Source organism: Capsicum annuum, chromosome 3 (assembly GCF_002878395.1).
Source record: "Capsicum annuum cultivar UCD-10X-F1 chromosome 3, UCD10Xv1.1, whole genome shotgun sequence".
NCBI lineage: Eukaryota > Viridiplantae > Streptophyta > Magnoliopsida > Solanales > Solanaceae > Capsicum > Capsicum annuum.
In genome coordinates this window covers 252,558,413-252,581,405 of record NC_061113.1, presented here as the reverse complement: position 1 = coordinate 252,581,405, position 22,993 = coordinate 252,558,413, and the positions used below count along the sequence as shown (strand labels likewise).

The following is a 22,993-nucleotide window of genomic DNA, read 5'->3' as shown; positions in this document are numbered from 1 at the left end:
AAAATTTGCCTGCTTATACTTTTTTTAAAAAAAATATTTCTACAGATATAAAATGTTAGTATGATATAATCAGGATTTTTATTTTTTTTTTGAAAAATTGAAATCATAATTCTCTATTTATATGAGAACATGTAAACTTTTTTGAATTTTTTAAGATTTTTTGAGTCGATGGTTTATGATACCCAACCTCGATCTATTACTCTTCTGCTCTATCTTCTACAAACTCTTTTTATTTAATTATACTGTATATATTATTGTTGTTATTGTTATGAGTAGATGTAAATCGCAATCAATGAACTACGATTGCCAATTTATCACATTACAAAATATCAAAATCGAGCCTTAAAATATCAAATCATATTAAAATTAACGAATAAAAGTTTTCTATACTGTACCATAACGTATCACTTTCACTCCACCTATTGTCCCACCAACCAAATTACCCTTTATAGCTAAATGCCAAAGTATGAGTCATTTATTTCCTCAACTTCATTAGTAGTAAAACAAATCCCCATTCAAGTGAAATTAACAAAACCACAGGGTGATAAACAAACAATTATAAGAAAATGGAGGACATCAAACGAGAAAGAATCTCCCATTTTAGTCTAGTAAACTCAGGTCAAATGTCTCAAAATTCTCATTCGATATGCAAGGCTTGTGACATTTTTTTGGTCTGAAAATTTGAGTATTTAGCAATACCCTAGAAATAAAAATTAGTGTAGGACCCTTTTCAGACCTTTTTATTTTCTATGTCGGTGTGCCGCCGTGGAACAGAAATGGCCACTCACATTCCGAGGCAAAAGGAACCACACACACTTCAGCAGGCCCACAAGGTATAACCTTAAGGTTTTTTTCTCTTTTTTTGAGTTTATTATATACTGTATGTGTACTACTTTTTTTTTATTTGTTTCTTCGATGGCAAATGTTCATGCGATTCTGCATTTGTTTATTTTATTTTCTTTGGTTTCTCCATGGCAGAGGCCGACATTCTTTTCTGGAATAGTGATTTGTGTGCGATCGAAAACATGTGTTTATAGGAAAAAAAAAAAAGGATTTTTTATACAAGATATAAAAGGAAAGGTTGTAGTTTTTAGTTTTAACTTGAGAGGGGAAGTGAAAATTGGGAGGGGATTGTACAGTGAGAATCGAACTCTTACCGATAAAGTAGGACTCAGTTTGATAGAAGGGATAAGAAAAGGGTAGCTGATTTTGGAATTGTATAGTGAGAATCAAACTCTTACTGATAAAGCAGGGCTTGTTTGATAGGAGGGATAAGGAAAGGGTAGCTGATTTTGGAATTAATTTTAGGATGGATTTATTCATGTTTGGTTGGAATAAAATCGTGAGATCAATTATTTTGAGATTATAGTGTTGTTTTTAAATCGGGGTACAAGAAGTGAAAATTGGGAGGGAATTATATAGTGAGAATCGAACTCTCACAGATAAAGTAGGGCTCGTTTGATAGGAGGGATAAGAAAAGAGTAGCTGATTTTGGGTACGAGAAGTGGAAATTGGGAGGAGTTTATATAATGAGAATCGAGCTCTTATAAGGGCTCGTTTGGTCAGAGAAACACGGGATAACTAATCCCATGAGATAATTTATCTCGAGATTAGTTATATGAGATTTATAATGTTGTTTTTATTGCAGGATAAAATAATAATTATGAAATAAATAATTTCGAGATAATTAATTTTCAAACCGAATGAGTCCTAATTGTTTAGATAGTCAAAATTGAGCTACTAAGATTTTTGGCAATGTTGTAAATATGGAGTATTTAACTAGATTTTTTGTTTTAAAGATGTGCTTCATTTTACTTTATAGGAGAATAATTAGTAGAGTATTTGTGATAAATAAGAGTTCTTAAAGATGTGCTGCATTTTCCTTTTTTGGAGAATAATTAATTTGAAGTTTATTTAGAATTTCTGATTGTTGGATGATTTTTAAAATGGAAAATGAGTAAATTTAAAAATATAAGCGTAGATAAAATTTAGAGGGTTTTTTATTTTAATAGATTCATAATTGGTAAAGTGATGGGTGAAAATATCTGTATTTTCAATTAATTTTAATGTCATAGAAAATAAATTGAAATAACAATTAAAATATGAATGAATATAATTTTATTGATAAATATTTAGGGATAGAATAGTCAAATGCCCTGCAATTAATTAATCAATTACCAACTATATACTTATACTTCACGAAAATTCTGTTACCCCTATCTCATTAACCCCGAACTATTTAAAACCTAATGCTTGTTGATTTGTGAAAATCAAGGATTTGACATGTGTAAATTTTATTAATGTCTGGCAAAAACTTTGACAAAGGCACTATTTGATGTTTTGATCTTCTTGTGAATATTTTAGGTGTTTATGGGATTTTGAGATGCCACATCAAAAAAATATATAACCTTTTAAATAAGTGTAATCTAGGGTTTAAGTTAGAGTGGCTTATAAAAATTCTAATTGAAATTGGGATCTTCATATCGAGTCCCACAAATTTTTTATGTCTACGTTCTGAAAGAATTTTTTATTTTTGGGGGATTTATATTAGTTGAATCAGTGTTGTTAAACTATCTTTTGGAATTATAGGATATCTTGAAAAAATATACTAGTATAAAAATTAAAAAGTCATGTATTATTTTTTTCTAAATATATATGTATTGATCGACTCAACGGAGTATTAAGTTAAATAAGATGTTTAAAAGAGAGAGATAAATACTCTATTGAATATTTTTCTTAAATAGAGATAGAAAAATATTCTATTGAATGTCTTTTTCATGAATGAATAGAATTGTCCAAAGAGAAAGAAAGTACGTGTGAAATAGTATTCGCATGAGGTGAGCCCAAATATTATAAAAGAAAGAATATCAGAGAAAATAGGAGGATATAAGTTGTATCAGCACCAACTTATTGCTAGACTATTTCTCTATCACAATAATCACTACTTTAAAAAAAAATCAAATATAAGAGGTGGTGGTGCTTCTTGGCTCATTTTTTTCACATGTCTTGGCTTAACAAAACTGGCTACCTATTAGGAAGTTCGAGGCTAAGTTGCTGCACTCTTCAAAAATGTTGTCGTGTATCGAATTTTAGAATCCGATACATACTCAATGATATTTTTGAAGACTTCGAGCAACATAATCTTGAGTCGGTTTTTCATTAAAATATAACCAAACCAACAATGTCGGTTTTCTAAATCTATAAACCAAACCAAACCAATATACAATCGGTTTTTATATTTCGGTTTTTTTTGGTTTTTTTCTCGATTTTTTTACAATTATAATGTGATTGAAGAAAAAATTAAATGTTTTCACTAAAAAGATTAAAAAAAAAAAAAAAAAAAAACAATGGTCATAAAGTAGTTCCAATTAAAATTAAGTTGGCAAATTACTAAGACGTTTAAACTACTATCTCTCAAAGTAATATTATGTGGATACTCAGTGGTTCAATTTGTAAGTCACTAGTCACAATAGCTTGTCTGAAAGTTTCCTTCACATAAAATGTGAGTATAAAGAAGAATGAAGAATTGCAGACAACTTATTAAAAATTTAACTCCATAAAATAATTAACTATAACATAATTCCACAAGAAAAAAGAGAAAGAAGAGAAACAAACCTAAATCAAAACTTGACGAATGAGGAGAATGAGAAAAATAAGATGAGGAAATAATGAGAATTCTCTGAAAACTTGGAAAGTAAAATGTAAAGTGAAGCAATTGAAGAGTTATAGGTTTTTATATTAATATTAGGTTTTGTATTAATCTGTTACTAATGGATAAATATTAGGGAAAAGGACAGCAATAACACCTAAAACTAAAATAATATCATAAAAATAACACTCAAAATTAAATACCCTATAAATAGCCACAAACTAATTTTACTAGCTAACCTTTACTGTCATATGCTTAAACATAATCGAAAATATCGTTAAAGTAACTTTCTCTTTCTTTCATTCCTTTTCATTCACAATTTCCTTTCCATTCAAACTCCCAAACCTCCATTTTTTACCTTTTTTGATACTTCAATTAATCTTTCTTATTCCATAAATTTTGTATAAAATCTCCAAAAATCTACATTCAATTAGCTTCCTATAATTTTTTCTCATTGTAAATTTGCTCAAAATTGATACAAAATAATAGCTTCAACTTCAGTTTTAGTTTCAATAATGATAAAATACGGAGGTCAGTGGATATCTGATGTTGAATTTAAGTGTATCAATGTGGTATAAAAGAGTATCAACTGAGTATAGGGATTGCATGTGCATGCAAAGAATTCCCTCTCCCTTTTTTAAAAAGTATATCAATGTAGTATAAAAGTGTATCAATGTGACATAAAAATATATTAAATGGGTATAAAGACTGTATATGCATCCATAGGTTCCCCTTCTCTTTTTTTTTTAAAAAAAGTGTATCAATGTGGTATAAAAGTGTATCAAACTGATATAAAAGAGTATCAATTGGGTATAGAGACTGTATGTGCATGCAAAGGTTCTCCTTCTCTCTTTTAAAAAATGTGTATCAATCTGGTATGAAAGAGTATCTATTGGCATATTCTTTTTTTTATCTTTACATGCATCAAAACATCTCCGACTCACCGTGATTGAGTCAGCCTCTAAGAAGAACATCTCCGACTCACCGTGATTGAATTAGCTTCTGAGAAGAACATGGACCAAGACATGGCTTTTCTTTTACCTTGAGACCTCATTATTTTATTTTTTTCTTCTTCAAGTTTAAAGAACTATGATATTGCTTCAAGTACAAACCTGTATGTAATGATTCTGTAAAATAATCATCATTAACAACAAATTTGAGGTCAAAATTGACCGCTTTACCCATTAATTTTAACTTTCCTTTATTTCCTATTTTTTGTTTCATGTTCATAGTTTTCAATGCTCCAATGCAAGAAACAACAAATCAACTTTTAATATTAATCATAAAATACAATAGATTGATCGATGCATAATAGAGGAGAAAAAAAGAAGATTTGAGAAAGTATATTTAGAAAAAAAAAGTGATTTAAGAGTAATAACTATAAAGAGCATTTAATTTCCTTAATTGTGCAAGGAGAGTGGTTTTCGGCCAAGTGGCTAAAAAAAGGAAATAAATTGGGCCAACTGGCTCCAATTGTCCATATTTTCATAGTGTAGGTCATTTCTTTTTAAAATGGTCAGTTCATGTCCTTTTTTCTAAATATTATAACTAAAGACCCAAAAATATATATCTATTTTCTGAATAGAAAAAAGTTATAAAAGTAATTAGAAAGTAGATTATAAATAATATTTTTTTACTTATAAAAAATTAAAATTATATATGTATTATGTCGGTTCGGTTTAGGTTCGTTTTGATTTTATTTTTGCTAATACCAAACCAAATCAAGAATGATCGATTTTTTTTTTGAACACCAAACCAATCAAACCAAACTATAAGTCGATTTTTTTCCTCGGTTTGGTTTGATTCATCGGTTCGGTTTGACTTAACTATTCGGTTTGTACACCCCTAGGTTTCACCAGCTCACTAAATAATTTTCCTATGCTTACCAGACTTTGATGAGTGATATTTCATCTTTTAAAAATCGATGTAAGAGGTGGCATGTTGCAGATTATGGGTGTCAAACGGGTCGGGTCGGGCTAATCCGAAACCGGCCCTTCTATTTTAACCGGGTTGAGGGCCGGTTTTGGCGCTAGACGGGCCGGGCCAAACAGTAAAAAATTAAAATCCACCCTAACCTGGCCCACTTAACCCAACCCGGTCAAACCCACCAAAATCCGATTAAAAAATCGGTCAAACCCGGTAAAAAATATAAAAAAAAAAAAAAAAACTTTCTTTCAATATACATTACATATACCCACCTATATATATTATAAATACGTTAAATAATATATATACACTATATATATAGTATATACTACATTAGAATTTAAAAAATATATACACAATTAGTCAATTACTCATATATACGCACCATTCAATGTATATATACTACTACTTATAAAATATACTACAATATATATACATTACAATATATATAGATATACTTATATACTAATTCATAAAACATATACACATGTATACGTTAAATATACAAGATATATACACGTGTATATGCACCATACAATGTATATATACTACTACTTATAAAATATACTACAATATATATACATTACAATATATATAGATATAGTTATATACTAATTTATAAAACATATACACATGTATACGTTAAATATACACTTCTATAGAAGATATATCCACGTGTATACGCACCATTCAATGTATATATACTACTACTTATAAAATATACTACATTATATATACATTACAATATATATAGATAAACTTATATACTAATTTATAAAATATATACACATGTATACGTTAAATATACACTTCTATAGAAGATATGTGCATAAATGTACAAAACATATGCTACTTAATATAATAAATTAATAATATTTGGTAGTAAATTAATAATATATTATAAGTAAGTTTTTAATTTAAAGTAGAAAACTAGAAATTCAATTTAAAATTTTAAATCGTTAAATGAAAAAATATAAAAAGCAAGGACTAAGGAGTGAATGAATTTGGAGAATTTTATTGATTGCAAAATGATCCAAAATTTATAATTTACATGAATGACAAATTATGCATCATTTTTTCCAACTCATTCATGTTAATATTAACGGGAACTTGCATAGGATAGTCGAAGTCAACGGGGGCAAAACCATGCATTGGACTTGATTCTGCTGAGTTCTCCCGTGAAGTCATAATTTCTTCAAGTTTTAGCTCGTCGCTCGGCTCCGGTTCCATTCCTTGGTTTCTTCTTTCCGCTCTAATCCAATCTCTGAGGCAAACTAGAACATTCATTGCATTGCTTCCCAATGAGTGTCGGTTGTCTCCAAGTGGTTGTCGTCCCTGACTAAAGGCGCTCTCTGATACAACGGTTGACATTGGAACATTCAAGATATCTCTAGCTAATCTTGAAAGCACGGGATATTGTGTTTCATTACTCCTCCACCAATCCGACGTGTTGATCCGTAGTCTGCGATCCTCTGGTGCCGTCCGAAGATAATATTTCAGCTTTTTCTGATAAGTTGATGTGTAAGTTCTTTCATCAACACTGTTCCAACAATTTAAATCATAAAACGAATCAGAAAAAGCACTATGTACCGACTTTTTAGAAGATGATGGCTCCTCGGGAGGATGAGAAGCGACAGTTGGAGTGATATTTGCAGGTAAGGCTGAATCAAATAAATCAGCATTGTGATTATATAATTTTTCTATGTAATCCTTTGCATCAGCCGTAGCCGTCCACAAATCAGGTTGTACTTGTTCAGAATCATGGTTAGTAATTATTTCTAAGTTAGTATAAATAAGAGTACTAAAGTGGCACATATTATTATATTTCATGCACGGATTTAGCATAGCACCAAGTAAATAGGGGGAATCGGGAAAAAATATTTTTTAAATTTCGTAAACATGGCGCCAACAGCTTCTTTATAACCTTTTTTATTTTTATATTCTTTGAGCAAATCAGAAATATCATCTATATATGCCAAAATATTACAAACAGTAGGATAATAAGCACCAGAAAATTCAACCGTAGCTACATAAAATTTTTCTAAAAACTTAACAAGATCATTAATTACAACCCAATCAGAATTATGTAGCATGCAATCAGCAGAATCAGCAAATGAACCGCAATGTTGGTTAAAAGCTAGTATAATAGGAATTCTATATTTATAACAAGTTTTTAAAAATTCATACGTAGAATTCCATCTAGTATCAATTTTCTCAGGCATCAAAATCGGTGTAAGTCCATTTTCTTGACATTTAACTTTAAATTCTCTAATTCTCGATCTACGATTATTTCTTTGAATAAAACCAACGGCAAGACGATTTTTTTAAATATAAAGCTCAAAAAACTCAAGACCATCTTTTACAATTAAATTATATATATGACATGCACACTTAATATGAAAAATTTCAGGCAAGGGTGGAGAGCGTAGATTTTAATTTTTTTTATAGCAGTCTTGTTGTTAGAAGCATTATCAAAAGCAATACATAAAATTTTATTTTCTATACCATAATATCCGGCAATTTTAACAATAGAATCAGCAATAAATTGTCCAGTATGTTTACGATCTTCATCATATAAAAAAGCAAGAATACGTTTTTGCATCACGAAATTACTATCCATCCAATGACAAGTAACGGTTAAATAATCATTTTTATTTACAGCATGACCAAGATCAGAAATTAGGGACAATCTACATTGAATATTTTTTAACAATGTTGATAAATAAAAATAATATTGTCAATGAAGTCTAAAAATATCAAACCGACAAGTAGTTCTAGGAATACCGTTAAACATAGGATTATAAATTGCTTGTATATAACGAATAAAGGCATCAGAAGAAGGAAAACTAAAAGGCAAACAACCCACAGCTACCATTTTAGCTATTTCTTCCCGGTCCCTCAATTTATTATACTTCTTCGCTACGTGATCGGTTGCTGGGTCTATTCTAATTTGCGTTGGCCCACCAACATCCCCACCACCTTATGTAATATTTAACTCTCTTTTGTGATCTTCAGCTATATGTCTCATTAACGTACCCGTACCCCCTTGCTTGCCTCCACTTCTATGCTTATATATTTGTTGACAAATATTGCATTGCACCTTAATATCTGATATACGTTCAAAAAATTGTCATGCAACACTAGTTCTTTTACGAGGTCTTGGGGCACTGGGAGGACGGGGAGAGAGATTAATCGATTCAGATCTAAAGTTAGCATCTCCTACTGCGGGTGTCTCAGCAATATTTTCATTATCTTCGTCTAAATTAACCGCATCTACTTCATTTTCTTCTTCTATACCGTAATTTTTCTGAACTTCTACATAATCCATATCGTGAGCACCTACACCTATTTCTTCCTCAAAAGGTGTACCAAGCGGTACCGGAGGCGAAAGCACATGGGTATATCTACTACTTGAACTGCCTCTACCGCTAGTAATTCGCTTTTTACTACCACTACCGCTTCTGGGACAAAAAATTTTAACACCTTTAGTAGGGAGGTTTCTTAATTTATCCATAATATAAATTAAATTAAACTAAAAATATTCAAAATACACAAATATAATAAAATTAAATATTAAACAATTAATACAATAAATAAAAATTAAACGTAAGAGATGGAACGACAATACCAAATTTTGGAAGTATCAAAGGTTGCGACTTTAGAAACTTCTGCTCGTACTTTGTAAATGAAAAATTAAAAAATTAAAGTGAACACTTTAAGAAATTAAATATATTGAATATTTGAATATTTGAGAATTGAGAATTGAGATTTGAGAGAGTGAAAAATTGTGTGAAAAATGATTTGAAGTTGTAGGGTATTTATAGAATTTGTTTTGGAATTAAAAAATATTTTTTAAAGTTAATTTTTTTTTTTTTTAATAAATGGGCCTAAACTAGCCGTTTGGACCCAAAAACGGCTATATAGCCGTTGGGCCAACGGCTAATTTAGCCCAAAATCTCAATTTTTTTTTAATTTCTTTTTTTTAAAAAAAAATATCCGGGCTGGGCCGGTTAACCGGCGGGCCTGGACCGGGCTTGGTTCGGGCCAAGTTAGCCGGACCCATTTTAAAAAAATAAGCGGCTCGGGACCCGGAATCCTAAAACCCTAGGGCTTACCGGGCTGGATCAAACCGGGCCGGGTTAGTTACGACCCGGCCACTTGACACCCTTATTGCAGATACCGAGAATAGACAGTACTATTAACTTATGAAGTTCTCAACTTTCAAGTAAATTTGTCAGTGTGTTTTCTTTTTATAAGAAACTTGAATTCAGTACAAGTGATATGATGATATCATCTATATCTAAAAGTAGCTAGATTAAGAGTAAACCTTAACAATCTACTCAAAATATCGCCCTTTCCCTTCATCAACAGTGTGGTACTAAATGATTTAATTGGCATGCAATGTATCAACTCTAGTGATCTATGATGTATATCACTGTCCAACATCTATTAGCAACTTCGAATTTATCTCCAGTAGAGAATACTAATCAATATGCTGCTGTTTGTTGGGTGATTTCCTAATTATTTTGTGGGCAGTTCAATTGTCCCAAGTCCTAATTCATTTTTATTCTATGCTTGCCCCATATTAGGATATTGTGTTAGTTTCAGAACATTTTACTCCAAAGTCAACTTACTGATTTGTTAAAACTTTAGGGTTGAAAATAGTTAAACATCAATGCATACTGCACTATAGTTGGGTTTTTCTTTTTCTTTTTGCTGTGAAGTTAAAGATCATTTGCTTTAGATGGACAGATAGACTGAAGAGATTTGTATTGTGCATGAAGGCTTATGTTCTAACTACAACAGGTTGTCTCTGTTGTATTGAAAAATCCACTTTCCAGTCCAAAAGAAGATGTAGGGGAGGATGTTCATAGCAGAGCAAATTTTGTCCAACGGTAAAAGATTTAAAATATAAACCAACAAACTTAAATAGAATAAGCATACAGATAAATGTCGTCTTATCAACCAAAAGAGAAGCAGATCGAATTTCTTGTCATTTATTTACGATGACAGGAAGAAAACTGATATTGTACCACTGGCTTTTACTGTCCTTTGCCTCTTTAAAGTGCTTCTTCAAGGAGTTGTACTTGGAGGTGTTTCGGTCTGGATGAGATATAAACCAAGAATATGCTAGGAAAAAGTTTGTTGGGATAATATTTGGTGTGCACTGGTGGATATGCAGTATGCTTCTGTTGCAAAAGGGAGATCTATATACGAAATATAAGCATGTGAGATAAGAGAAGACGAGAACTTTATTTTGCTGATTATGATTTAGTTTTGTGTAACTTATGACATTTTGTTCCTCATTCTCATTCTGTTCGTATGGTGATCTTGATTCTGTGTGACAAAATATAAGCATGTCAGCTCTGAATTTCTTTTCTTTTCTGTATGAACCTGCAGGAAAAAATTTGTGGAATTTGCGGTGATATAGGCTTTGAAGAAGCAATTGTTACCTGCTATAAGTGTAAAAATGTTGACATGCATCAGTAAGTTCTCTCTCTCTCTCTCTCTCTCGCTCTAGGTTTAACATGAAAGGGCAGTCAGGCGAGCTGAAAGCCATGATTGTCTGATTCGTACTTGCTTCATCACCTTGTGCCATACCTATATGTTTTTTGTAAACCTCAAACATTGTATCAATCCCAAACCCCTTTTCTTTTGGTTGACTTGCTATTTCTAAGGGAGAAGTTCATCTTTTCACACAAGGGGCTGCTCTTCTACGAAGGAAACTGCTAGTTAGATTATCCGCTTTATTTCCCTCTGAAAGTTTAGATACTGCAAAAGTATGTTTTAATTCATAGAGTTGTACAATATTTATAGGTGAACAAGAAGATCAAAATAATCTAATCAATCCCTAATTCCTAGGAGATACATGAATCAAGGGATTTCCTCTAATCTATATTCTTAGAGTAACAATATATAATATCCCATATTTACAACAACAAATTGCAACCATCTTTCCAACTCATTTGTCGAGCAAATTGTTATCAAATCAGCCAGCTTATTCGTGAAGCAGATTATGACTAAATTTGCCAACTCATTTTGTTGAGGTGTATCTAGACAAGAGCTTTAGTGTACTACCCCAATTTTTCTAAAAGCCCTCCTAATTGTTCATTAAAGAATTCACGACCATTGTCACTTTGAAAAACCTTGATTTTCTCATTAAACTGCGTTTCCACCATGACATAGAAAGTCTCAAGCACATTTTTAACCTCAGATTTGTCCTTCAATAATATAAACCCAACTCACTCTAGTATGGTCGTCAATAAAAGTTACAAACCACCGTTTTTCAGATATTGTTGAAATTGTTGATGGTCCCCAAACATCACTATGAATCATCATAAAAGACTCTGAAGTCTTGATACTTTTGAGAAGGAAAAAAATAGGTGATGCTTAGCCATATCACAGAATTGACATTAGAACAAGGACGGATTTTTATTTCTAAATAACCGAGGTAGCAAATGTCTTAAATAATAAAAACTTTGTCCAAGCTTATAGTTCCAAAGCATGACTTTACTCAAAACAGAAGTAGAGTTCAAACAAATAGGATTTAGTTGTAGAGAATTGTTCCGTTGTCAAGAAAATAAAGACCTCCAGATTCTCTAGCATTGCCAATCGTCTTCCCAGAGGCTTTTTCTTGAAATTTACACAAATTAGAGTAAAAAATAGCATGATAATTAAGAGATCGGGTTAATTTGCTAACAGAAACCAGATTACAATAGAGTTTTGGAACATGAAGAATATCATGAAGTGTAAGGGAAGGTGATGGTTTAATAGTTCCTTTTCCAACAATTATAGAAAAGGAACCATCAACTAACTTGATTTTATTATTCCCTGTGCAAGGAGTATAAGTAGAGAAAAAACAAAAACTTCCAATCATGTGATCAGTAGCTCCTGAACCTATGATCCAAAAATCTATTTGGTTGGAGTTGGCACTAAGAAAAACGGATGGTACAATGCCTATTTCAGCAAAATAACAAAAAAGAATAGAAGGATTTGGTGCATTTGGACAAAATTGTAGAGATTGTAGGAGTTTGTGTAGAATTTCCAATTGTTCCCTTGTAAATGAAGACATTTCTGGAAAAGATTGTTGCCCCGATCAAAGTAAGTTGTTTGGAGAGCCTGATCATGTTGATATTGAAAGCCACGTTTATCAACTCCCTTATTCTTCCAGTTTGGTGGTTTCCCATAAATCTTCCAACATGTTTCACGGGTGTGCCAGTGTTTCTTGCAATGATTGCACCATGGCCTTTTCGTTTTGTCATCTTTATTTTTCACTGTTACAAGAGCTGAATAGTCTATAGCAGGTTTTAGTTCAGCGTTTAAATTAGGTTTTAACATGACCTTTCTCCTAGTTTCCTCTCTTGTAACTTCAAAATCCTAGTTTAAATTAGGATTTTTTCGTAGGATTCGTGACCTGACCTCATCAAACTCCCGGTTTAATCCTACTAAAAAAGGTAAACTCTCTCATTTTCTTCCCTTTTATTTGCTCTCGCACTATCCAGAAAACACTTCAATTCATCATTATAACACTGGTCTAACTCTTACCACAAAGACACTATTTTATTATAATAAGCAGTGACATCTTTCTCACCCTGCTTCACTTGCCATAATTTTTTTTTTAACTCAAAAATTTGGGAGGCATTTTCTACATCAGAATATGTTTCCCTAACGGCTTCCCACACATCCTTAGCAGTGGGTATTAAAAGATAAGGTTTACTTATGACTGGCTTTGTGGAATTTATTAACCAGATAATCACGAGTGAATTCTCTGACCTCAATGTGTTCATCTTTGGGTTTTCGGCTTTTTCGCCTCTCTCGTCAAATGCCCTAACTTTCCACGACCATCGATTGCAAGTTTTACGAATTGTGCCCATTCCACATAGTTCTTCCCGTTTAATCAATGAGAAGTTAACTGAAAGGGCATGTGAGAAACATTGCCTCCTTAAGTCATCAGATTTTCTGCCGAAACTTCCAAAGAAGACATTTTGTCTTCTTTTGATGTTTTGGAAAGATGCTCTCCGTGAAAAGCTGTTTGACCATATGATATTAGGGGGAAAAGTCCTGCTATGATACCATGAAAGTTTAGATACTACAAAATTATGTTTTTATTTATAGAGTTATACAATATTTATAGGTGAAGAAGAAGATCAAAATAATCTAATCAATCCCTTCCTAGGAGATACATAAATCAAGGGATTTCCTTCAATGTATTTTCCTAGAATTACAATATATAATATCCCATATTTACAGCAGCAGATTGCAATCATATCTGCTTACTCATTTGTGGAGCAGATTATAATCAAATCTGTCAGCTCATCCATGGAGCTGATTATGACTAAATTTGTCAACTCATTCGACACCCTTTTTTGGAATCTTAAATAGGGATGAAAAATGGAACAGAACTAGAAGCCTAAATGGAAGTGATATGACCCCTTAGGGGAGAATAAGGACCTCTTCAAGTTGTCTAATCTTTCTAGCATTCTTCAAAGCGGATCCTAAATGGTATTGGATATTGGGTTCCACCGAAAGGATACATTGATTCTTTCATTAGAATGTTGTGGCATTTAATTCTCTTATATACTTATTGTATCTTTTATGCATATGTAGTCCTCTTCCTCTTTTTAATAATTCTGCCTTTTCCCTTCCTTTCAGATATTGCATACTGGGTTATCGTGAAGATGCTCAAGAGGATTGGTGCTGTGAAGAATGCGATAAGGGCAAGGGAGTAATGTCTTCATCACGTGGACTAGAAAATGAGTATTCTGGATCCAAGTTACATGCCTCTGCAAAGGTCTTTCAGAATTGTGTGCCACCAAAGAAACGTGACAGGTTTCCTGGTGGCCATTCTATTAACTGGGAAAAGGAAGTACAGACCGGAAAAACAAGATATCTACCTGTTGAAGAAGCTCTTGGTCTATCATCAGGCACCAAGTGGATGAAAACCACTAGCTCCTCAAGAGTTGTGCCCACCAAATCCATGGAAACCATGACTAGGGGAAATTTTAGCAAGCCGTCTTTTCCTGAGAAGTGTCCAGTGCAGCGGTCTTCAGGATTAGCAGGATATACAAAGCCTCAGAATCTTCAAAAGGCCAAAATCACTGAACAGAGCAAAAAAGCAGCACAAATATCTAAATGTAAGTGTTAACCAACATCTCTTAGTATCCATTATTTATTTTGAGTTGTCCTCTTCTTATATCTTTATTCATCAGAAATTTCATTTTCTCATGCTCTAATTAATTTTTTTTAAGAAAAATAACATTGATATGTCTAGAGTTGGTATTATCTTTCAAAATGATTTCCGTTACACCATCAATATCTAAAAAGCTTTCATAGAAAAATTATTTACTTACTGTACTTCAATCCAATTGATGTAGCCTTCTTTTTAGGTCCTGGTGGTTCTAGCATTCTGGAGCGTAGGAGTCCCAATGCTGTGAATGAGAGTCGAATGATACCTACGACTCACCCGTGTGATCCTGCTAAGTATCCTTCCTGGAAGTAAGTATCCTTCATCATCCACCTTAATTACTAACATAAGTTAACATAGGGTAAACTAAGCTCCAAAAGAGTTCAAATTCAGCTCATCTCTGTTTTTGCATGGTAGCTTTTTGGATGGCCCATCTTTGCTAGTAGTCAGCTGACTGATTAATCTTTTCTTTTATCGCGAACCTTTCTTTGCTTTCGTTTACGAACTCCACTGGTCTTTTCTCTATTGATTAGTAAGGAAACATATATGATACTTTTTAGTTAATAACATAATGTTGGTCCCCAAGGGGATGGACTAGTGGTTAAGACATAGGAATAACAACTTGGCGATTCTAGGTTTGCGTCCCAGCTGCAACACCAGGTACACCCATCTAGCTAGCTTTGATAGGCAGCATACCTTTTCAATATATGCTATGGCCTCCAATTCACGCTTTTAGCTTGGTGCTGACTATTGCTCCTTGGCTACTTCGTGACTTATTTGATACCAGCAAGTTAGATTCTTGCATATGAGTTTAAGAAATTCCCCTTGTGGGATGGACAGGTTGCCTAGTGAATTAGTTCGGGTGCATGCAAGCTGGCAGGAACTCATTGATATCACTAAAAAAAAAATAAAAAAAATAGGGCAACATAGAATATATGCCGAGCTATGGGAAAGAGTTATGCTTTTACATAGGTGCAAGTCATGACATAATGATTATCTGAATATATACTGTTAATGAAATGGTAGTAAAATTGATTCCCATTATGGAGAAATTTCTTGAAGACTTGAAGTTACTGCCTCTCTATGTCATTGCATTATGGGCCATCTTATGTTTGCAGATATAGAGAAAACAAGAAATTGTAGGTAAGTAGGTTATATGGGAGCCATACATTGCTTGTTTTCTAATTTTTTTTTTTGGGTTCTGCAACTTGATGAGATGTGGAGTGCAAAACATCTTTTAACTCCATGTGGAACTCTCTTTATTTTTTTTGTGTGTGTCATTGAAACTTGCATATGCCTTTCGTTATGCGTCAAAAAGCAGAAAACTTTCTCTTTGATTATTCTGCAGACTAAATATATATTGAAGATCTTTTTTTTACTCGAGGATTTTTCACCATTCAACAGGAATACAGGTTCTCTTCCTAATTATATTAATCTTTCTTGTTCTTTGCATTATAGGGGAAGTTTTGACATCTTAGGTGCTCTGGATTTTGCACCTGGGATGTTCAATAACTTTATCCATGCTCATCCTCCTTCCAGAGTTAGACGTAAGGTGTATGAGTTCTCAAGGGTATTGCCAGATACTCTTAAATTTGAACTCGTTCCACGTGGGGATAACTGGGCAAGTCTATTCAACGATAATTGTCCAGGCAAAGAAGATATAGGACTGTATTTCTTTGCAAGCGAGAGAGAAAGGTCAGCTTCTGCCTTATATATCTATCCAAAAAGAGAAAGGGTTGCAAAGTATAAGGGCACCTTTGCCCAGGAAGGTTTTTACCAGAAACTGATTTGCATTCCCATTATATGTAGGTCTGAGATATATATTGCACTAGTGGAGTTCATGCGTATCAAAGATTTGGTGATGCGAGCGCTCATAAATGATGTTGAGCTGCTTGTACTTGCATCCACAGCCCTGTGCAGTGATTCTCAAAGTACATTTATAATCTCTATGTTCTTTTCTCATTTTCTTATTTCCTTTCAGTGATTTTTTAGGATATGTATATTCGATTATGCTCTTTAGAATACCAATTTTCCTGTCTATCCAAAAGGTTATACCTTTTTAAATTGGGGATACTTGTTTGCTCTCGTTTAAGTATAAATGCTTTAATACGTTGTCATCAGGCCAAGCTGTAGAAGTACTATTTTCTGATTGCTATGAGAAAGACCAGATTACTTATCTGCTCTTTTTGTCACTCGGGGGATGAAAAATATGTAACTTGGATTGTTTTTTTCTGTAGTTTGTGTGCCTTGAATGTAAGTTTAACTTGTAGCATGCAGGCATCTAGAAAGTCAAAATCATTGATTCATTGACATAACCCCACACTTGTAAGAGATATATCACACACTTCCCTTCTTTTCTTATTTTTCTTCATCAAAGAAGGAAAAAACGAATGTATATACAAGCTGCTATTGTCTTCAAAACACCACGCATTCCTCTCTCTTTCAATACAGTTCACCATACACAAGCTGGAATGGTACTCCATTTCTTCCATCTTCCTCTACCCCCCCCCCCCCCCCCCCCCCCCCCTGCCCCAACAATTTATTAACTCCATTGAGGCCAACATACTCAAAAAGATCTGCCTGGCATGGTCCAGTCACTTCGCAATGTAGGAGTAACTGGCTATTGTTTTCTGCACTTCCCTGACATAGAAAACATCTTGAAGATAGCTGGATTACCCTTCTTTATAGAAGCACCCAAGGATGTAGCCTAGGGGTCAATTAAATGGGTTGAGAACCATGAGGTCTCAGTTCTAATCTCAACATAGACAAAAATACTAGGTCGTTTCTTCCCATCTGTCCTAGCCTTGGTGGACAGAACCTCGTACCTGTAACCTGTTACTGGTACGAGGTAGTGGGTATCCCGTGGAATTAGTCGAGGTGTGTGAAAGATGGCTGGACGCCACCATTATCGAAAAAAGAAAAAAAAAACTGTGTAGACTTTCATGAGTAAGACATGCTCTTTTGATCACCAACCAAGGAAAGCACCTCACCTTCAATGGAGCTTTTGCCTTCATGACAGCTTTTTACTTGCTGTCTGGTGGAGTTCAAGAGGAAAAAAGCTGAATTTACTGTGATCCCCTTCCTTGCATTCCCTTTCCATATAATCTTCATTCTGAATTGTACCCTTGAAGCTCTCCGGGTTCTTTAAAGTAGCTCCATAGCTCTATTGAGTAGTTACCTCCCAATCATTCAATAGTTTTCTAAAAGAAAAATTCCAACCTTGCAAACTCTCAAGTGTCTGCAATAGCTTCTGGTAATTGGCATCCATTCCCCACTGCAAATCCCACATTTGTTATTAGATTTGGCAATTGAGCTTTGATGGATCCCATATGCACAGCTATAACAGGCTTGGTGCCCCAACTTTCCAGTTGTCCATACATTTTAGCCACCACAGAGTTTGGTTGTCAATGTTGTATCCCCATAACCATTTCATTAGGAAACTCTTGTTTTGGGTTCTCAAGTTTTTAATGCCAACGCCACTTTCTTCTTTACACTTGGTGACTGCTTTCCAGTTAACTAAATGCTTATTTCTGTTTCCTTACCACAAGAATTTTTTTCTGAGGGAATCTAGCTTCTTTTTCACCTTTGCAGGCAATGGAAAGCGAGACACTGCATAAGTATGGAGTCCAAAACAACATTTATTAAGATAACCCTACCACCAGAGATAAATATTGAGATTTCCATCTAGCTAATCTCCTTTGTGCTCTCTCAGCAGCTCCACTCCAAACCACCATTGCCTTATTCTTTGAGCCAAGAGAGACTCAATATTGAAAAATATGTAAAGTGGATTGATTTATCTGTAGTTTCCTTCGTTTATAAAAAAGGAGATATACATGAGCCTTGCTAATTTGCTTTGTTGTGTACTTGCGTGAGTTATCTTGATGCATACTTTAGCTATGGAGGTTCATTAAAATATTGGAAGGCTAACCTACCCTTCTAGAGATGATTCTTTTAAGCAGTTTATGTGCTAAATGATTATTGCATCAAAAAATAAGATCATCTGATAGTTCTGGAGCTACACCTCACCTTGTGGATGTTCTTGCAGGATTGAACAGCAAGCACTTCCTGTGGGGATTATTTCATCGTGTGGGACAAGATACTGTCAGATGTGCCCAAGGGGGCAGCAACGAAGTGACTGATATGGTGATAAACATGATAGGGGGGGAAGATGTCTGTACAGCAAGTGAGATTGACATGGAGTGTTATCAGAATGAGGTTGGCATGGTGGGTAATCAGGATGAGGTTGAAATGGAGGTAGACATGATAGCTGGAGAAAAGGTAGGTACACTGGACATTGTTGTCAATGAGGTTGACATGGGGGGTTATCAGAATGAGGTTGTCATGGAGGGTAATCAGGATGAGGTCGAAATGGAGGTAGACATGATGGCTGGAGAAAACGTAGGTAAGCTGGACATTGTTGTCTCGTCAACTACCAGAAATGGCTTCGATAGCTCTCTAAAAGAAACTGTCACTGCTGCTACCTCCAATGGGTCTGAATCAGTTGGTCCTTTCATTTCAAGAGCCTCCGAAAGTTGGAAGGAACTGCCTCGAGTAGTCAAAAGTGAGGCTGCTGATGACTTCTTCCCTCCAGGTTTTGTTCCGCGTCAACTCCTACTAAATTACCATGCCACCTGAGTTAATCATGGTTGCTGTCAGCTTCTATGGAAATTTCAATCAATAGCATTAGGTATTGGAGCAACTTTCATGAAAGGAACAATTGCTAGTAGCTTAGCTTAATGTTTGTTTCTGACAATTAGATGGAAACTTGTTGTTTGTATATATGTTGTTACCAACTTTTAGCTGCCGAAACAGTACTTCTCAACTCCTTTTGAAGATGAGATAATCAAGTAGGTCAAGTTTGTGAAATTGTTGGTTGGCTAACGTGTGATAGTGCAACTGCCTCCTATTTTCATGGCATATTCAATGGTATGAGCTTGGCCAAGTATTTATCTTTGGAATTTTATTTAGTTGACCATACATTCTCAAATATTTTTGGCGAGTCATTTTTTGTTCATCACGATTATAGCTTTTGGGAAACTGTTAAAAATGACAAATTACACTTTTTAAAAGGAAAAAACGTAAGATATGATTTGGATGGATGAGTTTTAAAAACTAGTATTAAAAATGACAAATTGCATTGCCGAACAACTTTTACCAAGATTCTTTCTCAAAACTACTTGCACTAAGTCCTTAATATGTGCAACCGGCAACGTATCAATCTAGGAGTTAATAATTATGTAGAATAAAAGTCCAACTCACAAGTATTGCTTTACTATTTTATTCTGTTGCTATGGGTTGGTTAGCATTTTAGACTTCATATTGAAGAAAACAAATTATTTAACCATATTGTGCCACGGAAAGTGAAAAGAAAGGAGTAACACCAATTATCTATTCATATTTATATTTGTCTATACTATATTAAAATTTTTGCAAAAAACTTTTAAAATGTTATTTTAATTGAAAATATATCTGTGATAGACATAATTGTCTTTTCAATTTTTCTAATTATTATATCATTATATTTATAATATTTTAAATTAATAAATCATAATAAAATATATGGCAAAGAATTAAGGAATCCTAAATCTGATAAGAGAAAGATATGATAAGAGTTCTAAATAAGTTTTTATTCATAAAAATCGATTGAAATATGTGATAAAAACTTGAGAAATTCTAAATCTAGCAAGAGAAAAATATGATAAAAGTTTTAATTAAGTTTTTCTTTTTAAAAACACTTCTATTCATAATCATACGGGCAGGGTAAACATAAGGTTAGTTTTTTTTTTATTTTCCATTGTTTTATTTCTTGATTGATAGTGCAAAGAAAAATAAAAGAACAATCCTACGTATTTTTTCTTCAATCTTTTTCTCTTTTTGTATTGATAATATCTATCTATCCTTTTTTTTTCTATTAACACCGCACACGTTATTGTAACAATAATTTATCAATAGTAGCTTTTTGTATTTTGTTCTATATTTTAACTTATCTTAAATTATTGAATTACACGTCCATTAAGTGAATGCATATTTGAAAGGTAATGGAAGGGACTGATACATCTGCACAAGCAAAGAAAGGCAAAAGGCAAAAACATAGTACAAGATATTCCATAGGAAAGATTGAACATAATCGGGCAAAACTACAAACTCACAAGGCTCAAACAATATAGAAATTATGAGAACAATACTTTTGTCAGAAAAAGCAATACATAAGGTCTGTACCTTCATTATTTATTTGTTTAAGGACTTTAATTCTGTATATCCAAAGTATAGTCATGAACGTCGTTGGTTTATGTTATTGCTTTGTCAGAAATATAAACAGGTGTAAGTAGGAAAAAAAATATATAGTTTTCATTAAAATTTGAATAGTAGCAACTTTATTAGTTCTTAAAAACTTATATGAAGAAAATACTAAAAGGTTTATGACTTGCAATAGGTTTTCTATTTCCAAAATTTGTTAGTAGTAGGACTCACAGCAAAAAAGGGGTAAAAATCGAATAAGTACAATGGTGTAGGATTGATCAAAACGACGGGGAGAAAAAAGATTGAAAATCTACTATTTAGTTTGAGTTTAGTTAACTTTGGAATAAAAATACTTTTTTTTATATAATTAATGGGTAAGAAATAGAATTATTAATTATTATTTCCTTATATAGACTCGCTAATTGTTACTATTAAATATTACTTTCATAGTTTGTATGCAACTAAAATCCTATTAGGACTGGAGAAGTGCATAGGTACATCTATAAAGAATCGTTTGGGTTTGTTAAGTTTTTTCTTGAAATTGTATTCAAGTATTACTTTTTTGATTGAAAGAGATATAAGTAAAAAAATAAAGTTAAAGGATAAAAGAGAATAATAAGTAAAAACAAGATTGAGAAAAAAAAAAAAAAAGAGAAAGAAGGTAATGATGCAATCATATCAAATCAAATTAACAGTCATTATATAAAATGAGACTTTTTCCAGCTATATTTTATATCATATAGATGATAATTCAGATAATAAAAAAAAAACATATTAAAAAAAAATTATTTGATGGTTCAATTAAAAGATCAACATATTATTGTTATATTATGAAATAAGAAGAATACTTAATTTATAAAGGAACAAAACCTTTTCTTCAAACAAAAATAAACTTAATATAAAAAAGATTTTCTCCAACATAAAAATCTTTTTCATCAAATAAAAACACAAAAAACTACTATTTATGCTAGAAAATAAGGTAAAATAAAAAATTGAGGGCAGAGCCTTTGCCCTGACAAACACACACTTTGTCACTCATGTTAAGTAGGATTTTAAGGATTCATTTTTATAATTATAAAATAGAGTAAATTCTCTGAATGATGAGCGTCATGTTTGAAAAATTGCCTATAAATATCATTTTTGTTTTATTTAGAATAAGAATATCATCTAATTTTTCCTTTTTTCCTTTAAATATACTTATCATCTCAAAATCTTTCTCTCTCCTACCTGGAATCATTAAATTTTTTATTTTTTTTATAAATGTATAACTTATCAAACTTATTTAATTAAAGTTTTGTCCTAATTCTTTTTTTTTTAAAAAAAATTACACATGATATATTAATTATTAAAAATTAATCTAATTACACCAAAAGCTTAATTTATTTTATTTGATATGTAATCTTCAAAGTTTCTTTTATTTACTTATTTATTTCACCACTTAATAATAGTTTTAAAATACAAGTACTTATACGAATTGACATAATAATTTTTTTTGGTCGTTTATTTTATATACTAAAAATTCTTAAATATAAAAGAAATAAAACGATGGATTTCATATTTTAGACATTAAGTTTATTATTTATATGAGAATAAAAGAATAAAATATTCTTTTTTTTTAAGGAAAGAAAAATCATGTAGTCTTGAAACAAATTAAACTTTTTAAGAAATATTAACAAAATGATATCTTCTTCAGTACTATTAGAAATGAATTTTTAAAATATTACTCCATCAATTATTCTTTGCTTTTGATGGATTTAGAATGAAGTGCGGATATAAATTAGTGTTTAATTGTATAATAAAATAAAATATAGATATAATGATCACAAGAAAAGTGAAGAAATTAAATTAAAAATATTTTTTTAAAAATAAATTTATGTCTTATCTTACGAATTTAATGATTTATTTATGGGCAATTCCTTGTAAAAAATCGGTAAAAGAATCATCTTTTCACTATATATTTACCAAAAATTATCTTGCATAAAAATTGCAAGTAA

General features: G+C 32.3%; 1 protein-coding gene across 3 annotated transcripts; it reads left to right on the top strand.

Moving 5' to 3' along the window:
* The first annotated feature begins 497 nt into the window (after nucleotides 1-497).
* On the top strand, nucleotides 498-19,704 carry LOC107862324. Of its 3 annotated transcripts, none has more exons than XM_016707856.2 (7): nucleotides 498-833; nucleotides 10,976-11,061; nucleotides 14,228-14,709; nucleotides 14,962-15,070; nucleotides 16,218-16,454; nucleotides 16,569-16,690; nucleotides 18,805-19,704. In XM_016707856.2, exons 1-7 carry the CDS (start codon nucleotides 750-752, stop codon nucleotides 19,392-19,394), a joined length of 1,710 nt encoding a protein of 569 aa, XP_016563342.1. In that variant the 5' UTR covers nucleotides 498-749; the 3' UTR covers nucleotides 19,395-19,704. The 3 variants fall into 3 exon arrangements, with proteins under 3 accessions (XP_016563342.1, XP_047265792.1, XP_047265793.1); XM_047409836.1 differs by lacking the exon at nucleotides 498-833 and adding an exon at nucleotides 9,847-10,084; XM_047409837.1 differs by lacking the exon at nucleotides 498-833 and adding an exon at nucleotides 9,853-10,002.
* Nucleotides 19,705-22,993: the final 3,289 nt, after the last annotated feature.